The sequence below is a fragment of the Myotis lucifugus genome, unplaced genomic scaffold (assembly GCF_000147115.1).
Source record: "Myotis lucifugus unplaced genomic scaffold, Myoluc2.0 scaffold_1, whole genome shotgun sequence".
Taxonomy (NCBI): Eukaryota; Metazoa; Chordata; class Mammalia; order Chiroptera; family Vespertilionidae; genus Myotis; species Myotis lucifugus.
In genome coordinates, this window is record NW_005871049.1 from 36,280,134 (window position 1) to 36,292,474 (window position 12,341).

The following is a 12,341-nucleotide window of genomic DNA, read 5'->3' on the forward strand; positions in this document are numbered from 1 at the left end:
TTTCAGTGTTAAAGTAGCCTTGACAGATTTTAACTTTTAAATCTAAGAGATTGTTCCCAATATATAGGGTAGGGTCCCTAGGCCTGGCCGGAGATCAGGGCCATCTGTGGGGTGATGGGGCAGGGAGGAGGCGTGCAGCTGGCACCCTTTTTGGCTGGCTGCCTGGCCCCGCCTGCTGGCCAGCCCCACCCCCTGATCAATGCTGCTGGTCACCTCTGGGCGGGGGCGGTGGGGGGGCACATGCTCAACGCCTGCATGCATCATAGTAACCAGTTGTTCCACCATTCAGTTGATTTGCATATTAGGTTTTTATTATATAGGATGGCTTCAGAGTAGCTCTTCTGAAGCCTCGATCTAAGAGTGCATAAAACAAAGGATGTAACAAAAAGTTCTCAGAAAATAGTGTTTGGAATTGGTATAAACTAGTGGGACTGAGCTGCAATAGGACAACTGGCAGCACTTAGATGCCCATCCCCATTTGAGCCAATTGAAGAGGTGAGCCCAGAAACCTGAATATTTAGATAAGCTCCTCTGGGAGATAGACATTGCCAGGTAAGGGAATTATATTCCTGCTAATTACCACTTAGCTCACTAACAGGAAGGCAATCAAAATAAGAGAGGCACTACCCTTCACTGGTTACATCGTCTTTGCTATCCTTAATTTCCTACAGATATACCTTCTTAAAGAAATATATGAGAAGTGAAAATTTTTGAAGAAGTGTTAAAATCTTTTGAACACTATAAACATGGGATTAATAAACATATCAAACATGTTTTATATTCTGATGGGATAGTAAAGAGTACTTTTAAATATGGGGATCATCTTTGATATAGTCTTTAAAATATAATTTTTGGTCTCTAGTCCAAAAGAGAATAGAGACTTAGAAGTGATATTTAAATTGAATTGAATTAAACATAAAGTGTCACATACTTCCACCTTCCCAGAAATAGTCATTTCATCTTATTTAAGGAAATGGAAATTATTATGACTTAAGTATTCATTCTGTGATATGAGTGTTTGGACACGTTTAGGTACACAGCAAAGATTTAGAAGTTCAACCACCAGAGCAATACTTTGAAAATGCTAAAGCCAACTCAATTCTCCATCCAGCAATTCAATATGAACTTAGTTTAATTAGGCCTCGACTCTGGATACTCTAAGTCCTTGGTGTTTATGACCTTGGGGTCATTATGGTCTTCCCTGGAAAGCTGTCCAGGATACACAAGCTCTTCCTTCCGAGTCCTTCAGTTAGCTTTGGCAACTCTACTATGGGAACCAATGAAGCTCAACATTGTCATCACCAGCTGTGGAAGGTCAAAATAATGTTTCCATCCCCAGTCCTTACGGGCATTGCTGTCATCGAAGTTCATCGGCCAACTATCCGCTAGGAAAAGGTACAGAAGAGTAGCTTAAGTTTTTCAGGCTCTAGAACTTCAAAAGGGTCTAGAATCCTATCTAATAATAGACAACTATGGCAATTGACCGTACCTTCGCTACACCTCCCATTGGCTAATCAGCATGATATGCAAATTAGCTGCCAACAAAGATGGTGGCTAATTTGCATACTGCAGGCAGATCCTGCTGCGCCGCCCTGCCTGGGGCTGGCAGCAGTGCGATCCCCAGCCGATGGCCGCCCCAGCGGGAGATCCTGGCCTGCCGTGTGCAGGGTGGGGGCGGGCGGGGTGGGCGGCAACGCAATCCCAAGCCACTGCCCACCCCAGCGCGGGATCCAGGCCTACCATGTGCGGCCCAGGGTGGGCAGCAGGGCGATCCCTGGCCTGCCATGTGTGGGGTGGGGTGGGCGGGGTAGGCAGGAGCACGATCTGACTGGCCACCCGACCCAGTGCTGGATCCGGGCCTGCCATCTGCGACCGGGGGAGACGGGGCAGACACCGCAGGATTGGGCCTGCCCTCTGCCACCAGGGGACCGGGCCTAAGCCAGCAACTGGTTATCTCCTGAGGGGTCCCAGACTGTGAGAGGGCACAGGTTGGGCTGAGGGAGCCCCCCCCCCCCCCCGGCCAGGGCACAAATTATTGTGCACCAGGCTTCTAGTACTTTATATAATGGTCTATCATACAAGATACCATAAAATATATTGCCTCTTTGAAATTCCCCCTTTGAGCAAACCAGAGCAGCTACTATGTGCATACACAGTCACCCTCTTAGATTAGAAGATCGTATTACACGTCTACTGTCAGGCACTGTGAATTGTCACACACTATTAAAATCTCATGCAAACTCATAAGGTAGGAATCTTACAGGCAAAGGTGCTCAGAGCTACAGAGTGGCACGGTCACAGTATTTGCTCCTTTCCTACTATGTCTGCTTGTTTTATGTTCAAACTGTAAAATGGTGAAATGCTGACAAACTGTTTATTTGGAATGAAACTCTTCCACCCACTTTAGATATCATTTCCCAAAATTGCAGCCTCTGTGGGCTATGGCTCAACAACTCCTTCTCCAAAAGGTGCCAAGCCCCTCAGGAAGGCTTCAAGCTCTACTTGTCCTCCACCCATTTCTAGTATGTCCTCAAGGGACTCAGTGCAGAGTGAAGCATAACCTTGGTTTGACGGGGTTTGCAATGATGTACCAACCTATGGCCTGTCGAACAGAATCCACGTTGTACGTGATCTGGAATTCTGGTATGTGCTTAAGAACCTCCTGGGCCAGCTCCTCGGGGCAGAAGCTCATGGCATTGATGTTGTAAGTCCGACTAGAGAGGGACTCTATCGGGGCCTCCATGAATTCCAGGGTGGCCCTGAGGCAGTCATCAATGTACATCATCGGGAGCCTCGTGCTGGGTTTCAGGTTGCACTCAAATTTGCCATTCTTGATTGCATCGTGGAAAATCTGGACTGCATAGTCTGAAAGAAAATCCTGTCAGTGGGTCTTCTTAGAAAAAAATCATGAGTGAGCTTCTTGGATTAAGGCAGTGGTTCTCAAACATCTTAGTCTCTGAACCTCTCTATGCTCTTTCTCTTTTTTTAATGTATTTTTATTGATTTCAAAGAGTAAGGGAGAGGGAGAGAGGGACAGAAACATCAGTGATGAGAGAGACTCATTGGTCAGCTGCCTCCTGCACACCTCACACTAGGGATCGAGCCCACAACCCAGGCATGTACCAAACACTGAGGACCTCCAATGAGGTATTTATCATGTGAATTATATTAATATTGACTGTATCAGGAATTAACTGAGAAAAAAATGTTTAAATATTACATTTTAAAATGACAATAACAGACCATTATATATTCACATGTATGACATTTTATATGAAAAAGGACATATTTTCCAAACAAAAGAAAATTTAGTGAGAAGAATGGCATGTTTTATGCTTTGAAAAATCTCTTTACTGTTTGATTAAGAGAAGACTACTGTCCCCTATCTGCTTCTGCATTCAGTCTGCTGTGCTAGCGCACATCACGCAGCCCCTGGAAAACTCCACGGTGCACTTGGAAAGGAAAGTGAAAAGGACAAATAACAGCTTACGATTGATATGAAAATAGTTTTGACCTCTTGGACCCTTCGAAAAGGTCTCAGGGATACACAGGGGTTCCCATATTTGAAGAAGCACCACACTAAGGCAAAAGTGTTTTATTTTAATTATTAATTAATTAAAAGTAGTAATTAATATTAATATTGACTTGTTCCACCTAGCTATGTGTTCATTGGAATGTGCTTTGACTGGAGATTGAACCGCCAACCAACTGAGCTATCCAGCCAGGACTAGGAAAAACTTTTTAACAAAAACCAAGGCCTATTTTTAAATCCCTCAGATTTTTCAAGTATCTTTTATAGTGTATCTCAGGACCCTTCGTATGGGAAGGATTTCTAATGTAGGAGTTAGGAAATATAATGAGTGCTTGGGTCCAAATTAATAATAATAATGATAAATGCTTATGTTCCTTTTAAATATGTCTCCCTACACTGTGGGTAACAAATTTGTTCTTGACTATTAACTGTTTGATTCCAGCACTGTGCACCCAGTGGCCCATCCTGAGCTGGATTTCCAACACCGGCTTAGCTGCCCTTAGCAAGTGTGAGTCAATTGTGTTCGACGAGCTTCTCAGATGCACTTCCTGGAGAGAATGCAGAAACTCCAGTCAGCATACGTCTGACTGCAGATCCATCACCCTATTCCCTATCTTACAAACAAAAGAAATAGGAACCCTGCCTGTGTGGCTCAGTTGGATGAGTATCATCGCATGCACCAAACGGTCTCTGATTCCCCATCAGGGCACATGCCTGGGTTGCCGGCTCAATCTTCGGTAGCGGGCATGCAGGAGGCAGCCGACCTACGTTTCTCTTCTCACATTGATGTTCCTCTCTCACTCTTTCCCTTCCTCTCTCTTTCTAAAAATCAATACCCCCGCCTTTTTTTTTTCTTAAAAAGAAAGAAATAGGAAGCAACACTTACCAGTTGTTCCTCCTCCAGGTTCGGAGTCAGCCGAAATGATGCCAGGATATCTCAGGCATCGGAAATCTAACCCATACCGGTGATAATAATACTACAAAAGAAAGGAAACTTAGCTTAAAAAGAGTCTTTTAAATCAGATAGAGCAATACAAAGAAATAACAGCCTTTTTCTGAAATACCATCCTAATCAGTAATATTAAAATTCTCCTGAAGGAAAGGAAGACTCTAGAATTTCTAACAGACTCATTTTTCTTTAATAAATAACTTCAACTTGTATCTTCAAAGAATCATCATCCTGGGGTTACATCAACATAGTAAATAATAACTCAGCCCCCAGTAGGGATTTCCACCCTTTCTTCGGGAGGGAGTCCCTGCTCATTGTCCTGCATGGCAGCACTGGAAAGAGTACAGGGGAGGACAGTGGGTGACCGGAGAGCAACGACTGTGACATTAGCTGAAGGATCAGATGCCAACTAAAATTTGCTATAGAGTACAAAAAAGACACAGAGTATGAAAGAATAAAACCAGCCCTGAGTTTGCTCAGTTGATGGGAGCATCATCCCATATATCAAAAGGTTATGGGTTTGATTGCTGATTAGGGCACATACCTAGCTTGTGGTTTCCATCCCCAGTTGGGCCCGGCCGGCATGGCTCAGTGGCTGAGCATCAACCTATGAACCAGGTCACGATTTGATTCCTGGCCAGGGCACATGCCCAGGTTGCAGGCTCCATCACTGAGGGTTGTGCATGAGGCAGCCAATCAATGATTCTCTCTCATCATTGATGTTTCTATCTTTCTCTCTTTCTCCCTTCCTCTCTGAAATCAATAATATAATATTTTTTTAAAAATCCCCAGTTGGGCCCCTGTAGGAGGCAAGAATCATTGTTTCTCTCTCCCTCTCTCTAAAAATGAATAAATAAATAAAATAAAAAACATATCCTCAGGTGAGGATTAAAAAAATTATTGAAAGTTACCAACAATAACTACCAATAATGGGAGAACAAACAAAAGGGCAGCAAATGCCATTTGAGGGGCCTCTAGGAAGTGTTGAGTGGTACCATATGGCTGAGGGCTGAGTTCTTCTGGAGCTATCTGAACATGCTGTTTTGCAATCATAATCAGTTTATGAACATTTCTGGGGGCTGGGATGGGGCAAGGGGAAACCCCCCAAGGATAAACCAGCAGGCGTCTGAGGCAAAAGAACAAAAAAGAAAACACTGAGTCATCTTGCCAAACCATGCGTACTTCTCCCATGAGCTCTGCGTGGACCTTGGACACCCCGTAGATCGTCCTGGGTCTCTGAATGCAGAGATCAGGGGTTGGGTCCCGGGGAGAAGTAGGTCCGAAAGCTCCGATCGTGCTGGGCACAAACAATCGCAAATTGTGTTCCAAGGCAACATCCAGAACATTATGCACTCCTGAAACCAACAGACAGTACCACAACTGAACAACCCCTTGCTGAGGAACTGGTAACATCGACAAATACTGGGCAAGATCCAGAGACTTACCTGTGATATTTACCGCTTTTGCCAAGGGTACGTTTGCTTCTCCGACCGCACTGAGCACAGCGCTATAGTGGATCAGCCAGGTGATGCGGTGGTTTACCACTATCTCTCGAAGATGCTTGTAATCCAGAACGTCAGAATGAATAAATGGGCCTACAGGGAACATGGTGAAACCACAAAAGTGAGAAGTTGGGGGTTTGAAAAGCTAAATGGTCCTCCCCACCCCTTGAGCTGTGAATCCCATTAATACCAACTTGGTAACTGAACCACTTCGACACTATTGGGCATTTTACTATGGAAGAATCACCAACTACAACCACCTCACAGTTAACAACAGCTAATGCTTATAAGGACTTAGACTTGCAGGCACTGCTCTAAGGGCTTTCTGTATATGTAGCTCTCACACGGCCTCTGAGGTAGATACATTTTACTGATGAGGAAACTGGGGCACAGAGAGGTTAAGAACTTGCCAGAATCAAACAGAGTAAGTGGGAGAAATATGGTCACAACCAGGCAATTGGATCCACTCAGCATTGTTAATACCAACCCTACATGCAGAGTGATTGCACTCTGCTTAAAAGTTACGTATTTTTAAAGGAAGAGAGAAATGGGTTTAAAAACCCAAACAAAATACCGTGGTACAGAACAGTGGTTTTCAACCAATATGCCACAAGAAATTTTAAAACATGAAATACCTGACTATTTAGTCTGGGTCACTGATCTCTTTTCCCTTAGATTGTCAAATAAAAAAAATGGCCCTATTCGGTTTGGCTCAATGGATAGAGTACCAGCCTGCAGACTGAAGGGTCCTGGGTTTGATTCCAGTCAAGGGCACATGCCAGGGTTATTTGGGGGCATGCAAGAGGCAGCCAATCAGTGATTCTCTCTCATCATTGATGTTTCTATCTCTCTCTCCCCTCTCCCTTCCTCTCTCTGAAATCAATAAAAATATATTTTTTAAAAATGGTAACAGCCAACACAATAGCCATCTGGTGTGAATGAATGATAACTATACCTATTCTTTTTGTCAGATAGGCAAAATATATATATTTTGGAGTGTCACAGAATTTTAGTAATTAGTTTATGTATACAATGAGATGTAAAAGGTTGAAAATCACTTGTATAAAAGAACCACAAATCATGAATTTATAATACCCGGTTAATTTGGAGGTAAAGCTGATTTTATTCAATGCTAATTTTCCCATTATAGCAAATTACCATTCTTCCCCACCATAAACAGCAAAAGGATGGTATTGAACCAGAAAGGACTAGAAGACATTATAAAAACATTTCTGATTTAGTGGAGTTAGAGGAGTTTGAGATGTGTGTGTGTGTGTGTGTGTGTGTGTGTGTACACAGTAGTTTAAGAGCAAGTCTATGTTGAAATATGAGGATTAATTTCTCCAAATTTTTAAAGTTCCTCATTATAGGATTTTAGTTTTGTTCGCTAGCTCTCTGAGCCAATAAGTTTACTAAAAACTCAAAAAGACAGGAATTGCCCAGCCGGTGTGGCTCAGTGGCTCAGAGTGTAGATCTATGAACCAGAAAGTTGCAGTTAGATTCCCGGTTAGGGCACATGCCCATGTTGCGCGCTCTATCCCCAATAGGGGGCGTGCAGGAGGCAGCTGATCAATGATTCTTATCATTGATGTTTCTATCTCTCTCCCTCTCTCTTCCTCTCTAAAATCAATAAAATACATATACTAAAAAGACAGTATTCAATGTTTTTATTCAAAGGGACTACGCCACATGATAGCCAAAGATGTTATTCCAAAACTTTACATTCAGAACTCTCCTATTCTTGTCACACTTGAATGAGCAGCAGCATAACTATAGACATTTTACAGAGCTACCAAGGACACATCTGTGCCTCAATACTTCTCCTTCTTTAATGCACACACCTGGTTAAGAGCTGTGGCACACAGATTCCATGAGCTGCTTCTCTAACTGCACTTTGAAAAGTAAAGATAAAAACAAAAGCCATGATCTCTTACCACTATGGAACACCTGCTCAGAGGGTTTTTTTATGTCAGACAAAATCACATTGTCCTTCCCAAATTGTTTCCTAAAAGGAAAATAAATACACATGAGTTGGTACAGCGAGGATATAATTGGTTCTATGAAAACAGTCTTTCAAATAAGAACTGTAACTTGTGGTCAGCCTCTGAATCCCTTTTTTTTTCATGCCTTTTATCCCTCTTCTTCCCAAACATACACACCCTCAGTTCTGACCACACTCAGGCCTCTCTCTCCCTTTTCACACCCCCATCTTCTGTTTCTACTCACCCCTTATCATCCCTATATTTGCCATCAATTTCTTCCCTGTACCCGTAAGTTTTTACCTCTCCCTCCCTATTCTTCTTTCCTTGCTCTTATTTTTTCATCCCACTCCCTCTAAATCCCACACTGGTCCTTGTCAGTTTCTACACGTACTTCCCTCTGCCCCCAAACATCTAAAAATCAAGTGATTCATTTGGAGTTAGGTGTCTTACTCTGTCTAAGTGAGAAAAGAGAGGGCGCAAAGGACCAGTGTGGGAGATGTTGAGCCAGATGTCTATGATATTAAGAGGCCAAATGAAATGTATTCTAAACAGCCACTTTAGATATGGTATCTTCAAAACAGGAAGGGGAGGGAAACGATGAAATGGTTAAATGGTACCAAAGACAAACATCCTATACTGAAGAACTCAGATTTCAACTTTCAGCTTTTAAGGCTCTTACCTTAACAACTTAGCAAGCCCCACTCCAAGACCCCCTAGATAAAGGGGAGAACAAGTAAAACTTTAATCCAAATCTAACCAAAGCAATTATTCCCAGAATGGAATAATGGAATAGGCTATAGTTATAATCTTATCTCATTAGATAAAGTCCCAGGCTGGCCTGATAGAATTGAATTACCTCCTCCAAGTGAATATAGAAATCGATACAGCTAAGATTCGTTTCAGAGACAACCCTCTCTCCAGCACAAAGTCCCTAAAGGGAAGAAAGGGTGTAGGAAGAGAAAAGTCACAAGGAAGCCGGATAACCTCCCAGCTCCTCAGGCCAGAAATTTGTTCCCAGCTTTGCCTTCGTTTTTCGATGGCTCTGAAGCTTGTCTACTACAAGTGCCAAAATACTCAGACAAATACACAGTTTGTCTTGGCCTCTGGTGGGATTTCCCAGGACCCCATCCTCCATCAGAACTGGAGTGGGATGTGAAAGGAGAAAGAGGGGGAGCAAACCAAGAAGTTATCTGAAAAAAAGGGGCAGATAACTGAATCAACAAAAAGGCATTAAAATCAATAAAATGGCATTAAAATGTCCCTGATAGAAATGGGAGAGCTGGGGGAGCGGGGGCGGTGCTGGGAGCACATTTGAAGGAACATACCATAAATTTCATTGGGGAGAAATGAATGAGGCAGGAAGATACAGAAAGTGGGATTTCTTGTAAGCACAGGTTAACATGGGACTGAAACCAGGCCCACTGATGCTCACACGGGCCCTGGAAGATGCTTCGTTAGTGAAAGTAGGAGGGAGTAAAACAGCAGACAACAAGCTGAGCAAATCAGAGAGGAAAGTGCAGAGGGGAACCTATAACACTTGAAACCCATTCACAGCAGGAGAAGAGTAAGAAGCAGTAAAAGAAACACACACACACACACACACACACACACACACACACACTGTGAGGAATGTAAGCCAAGGGAAGAAAACCTGGCAAGAAGAAAATAAAACATGTCAATTAAATCAGAGATGGGCTTGGATTGGCTGGAAGTACGTGGGAGTGAAGTTTGCAGTGAGGCAGGTACAAAATCAGGCAAGGGATACGGAGGATCAGGGAGCAAGTCTGGTGACAATGAGATGGATGGTAACATGAGATGATGGGGGTGAGCTCCTCCAGGCAGGCCCTAACTTATCTTCTCTGTCTCCAACACACAAACATGTAGTAACTGCTTGGGATGAATGACACCGAGTTTAGGTTGAGGAATTTCAACAAGAAAAGATGCTCCTGGTTTCAGAATCCATGCTCTTATCCTGCACACTCCCATGAGCCTTTGCTCCCAAGACGATCCTAATAAGGCAGTGGAACTGAGATCCGCAACAGCTTTTGGACCCCTAGCTAAATAGTTCCTCCCTCAGATAATTAAAAATTATAGCAGGGAGCCCTGGCCAGTGAAGCTCAATGGTTAGAGTGTCAGCCCATGCAACGAAGGGTTTGATTCCAAGTCAAGGGCACATACCTGGGTTGCAGGCTCAATCCCTGGCCCCACTTAGGGCATGTGCAAGAGGCAACCAATTGATGTGCCTCTCTCACATTGATGTTTCTCTCTCTCTCTCTCTCTCTCTCTCTCTCTCTTCTCCCCTATCTCTTCCTCCCTTCCACTCTCTTTGAAAATTAATGGGCAAAAACATCCTTGGGTGAGGATTAACAACAACATCCTTGGGTGAGGATTAACAACAACAACAAAAATTATGGCAGGGAAAACAAGAGCTGGCAACAGTGATGAAATAAAGATTAGAGATTTGCAATATTCGGGAGGAAGTCAAAAGCGGAAAAGGTAGTCTGTGATTAATAAATGTTAGCTGATAGCATGTCAAACATTCCAAAAACAAATACACAACCACACAGAAGCTGCACAGAAGATAAAATAATCAAGCCACAAACTCAACCTGTAATTAAGATCCGTGGCCGGTCTGCTTCAGATAGAAAAGCAGAGTGGCAGTTGGCAACTGCTGGAATTTGCCAAGGGGAGGTGCCCAGGACCCGGCCGGGCAGGGCAGCTGCCCTAGGGCCACAGGCAGGGCTCTGCAGCATCTGGCCCACAACTCGCTGCAGCATCCTAAGGACCGGCATTTTCTCAAATACCCTGTAAGAAAAAAGGAGCAGAGTTCATTATGGAACCTATATGTCCCAAACCCTCATAACACAAAATCCTTAACCAGAATTAACATTAAGATTGTCAGCTCACTAGAAAGCGGGCGGGGAGAGGTCAATGGGGAGAAAAGGAGACATATGTAACACTTTCAAAAACAAAGAATTTTAAAAAAAGATTCAGCTCACGAGCAAAGCCATGTTTTAGATCAGTGATGGTGAACCTATGACATGTGTGTCAGAGGTGACACTCAAACTCATATTTTTGGTTGATTTTTCTTTGTTAAATGGCATTTAAATATATAAAATAAATATCAAAAATATAAATCTTTGTTTTACTCTGGTTGCAAATATCAAAAAATTTCTATATGTGACACGGCACCAGAGTTAAGTTAGGGTTTTTCAAAATGCTGACACGCCGAGCTCAAAAGGTTCGCCATCACTGTTTTAGATTCATGAATTGAACTAATGAGACTCCTGAGTGTGCCAGTCAAGAGCCCACTGGAAGCAGGGCCCTGTGAAAAGGGGATAAACCACTCCTCATGCAAAGTGCAAACAAAGGCTGGGATGGAGATTTAGAACTGGAAGTGCACAATGCTGACATTAACTGGGCTCTCCTGTCACCGCGGACCTTATATATAGAGTCATACACACCAGAAACACTAAGTCAGTGGATCCTGGAGAAGGCTTTAACACTGACAACTGTTATCAACCTGTCTGTGCACCATCACAGAGCACAAATAGGTCCCAGGTTAAATAGCACAGTGCCACCTGGCCAGCACGGCCCAGTGGTGGAGCATCGACCTATGAACTAGGACAGTGATGGTGAACCTTTTGAGCTTGGCGTGTCAGCATTTTGAAAAACCCTAACTTAACTCTGGTGCTGTGTCACATATAGAAATGTTTTGATATTTGCAACCATAGTAAAACAAAGACTTATATTTTTGATATTTATTTTATATATTTAAATGCCATTTAACAAAGAAAAATCAACCAAAAAAAATGAGTTCGCGTGTCAGAGGTTCGCGTGTCATAGGTTCGCCATCACTGAACTAGGAGGTCAAGGTTCGATTCCCGTTCAGGGCACATGCTGGGGCGTGCAGGAGGCAGCCGATCAATGATTCTCTCATCACTGATGTTTCTATTTCTCTCTTCTTCTCCCTTCCTCTCCGAAATCAATAAAAATATACTTTAAATAATAACAATAACAGTGCTGTGTAACACTCCGATGTTATCTTTAGAATGAACCAGACTAGAAAAGCAGATGGTTAGGGTAAAATGGCCCTCAGCAATATTCAGTAAGCTGTGACTAATTTCTGTTTCAATGCCATCACTTTAGAAAAAATCATTTAGAAAAGTCATTTTCTATTTTCTTCCCAGATCATGCATATTTGATTTCAGTCTGGCTCCTCCTCTTCCCCAGCTTTTGCACTGACTGACCATGAAGTCAGTTCTAGCCTCAAGAGGTCAAGATGGTCCAATTAGCCCTGCTGGAGTGGCTCAGTGGTTGAGCATTGACCTATGAACCAGGAGGTCACAGGGCACATGCCTGGGTTTGTGGGCTCA

General features: G+C 43.2%; 1 protein-coding gene across 1 annotated transcript; it reads right to left on the reverse strand.

Moving 5' to 3' along the window:
- Window positions 1-1,245: 1,245 nt before the first annotated feature.
- On the reverse strand, window positions 1,246-10,757 carry LOC102431306 (L-threonine 3-dehydrogenase, mitochondrial-like). Its single transcript, XM_014457946.2, is given in 8 exon segments — window positions 1,246-1,385; window positions 2,596-2,865; window positions 4,419-4,509; window positions 5,664-5,836; window positions 5,927-6,076; window positions 7,918-7,988; window positions 8,645-8,678; window positions 10,565-10,757. Coding segments are annotated over 8 exon segments (1,122 nt in total).
- Between the last annotated feature and the right edge of the window lie 1,584 nt (window positions 10,758-12,341).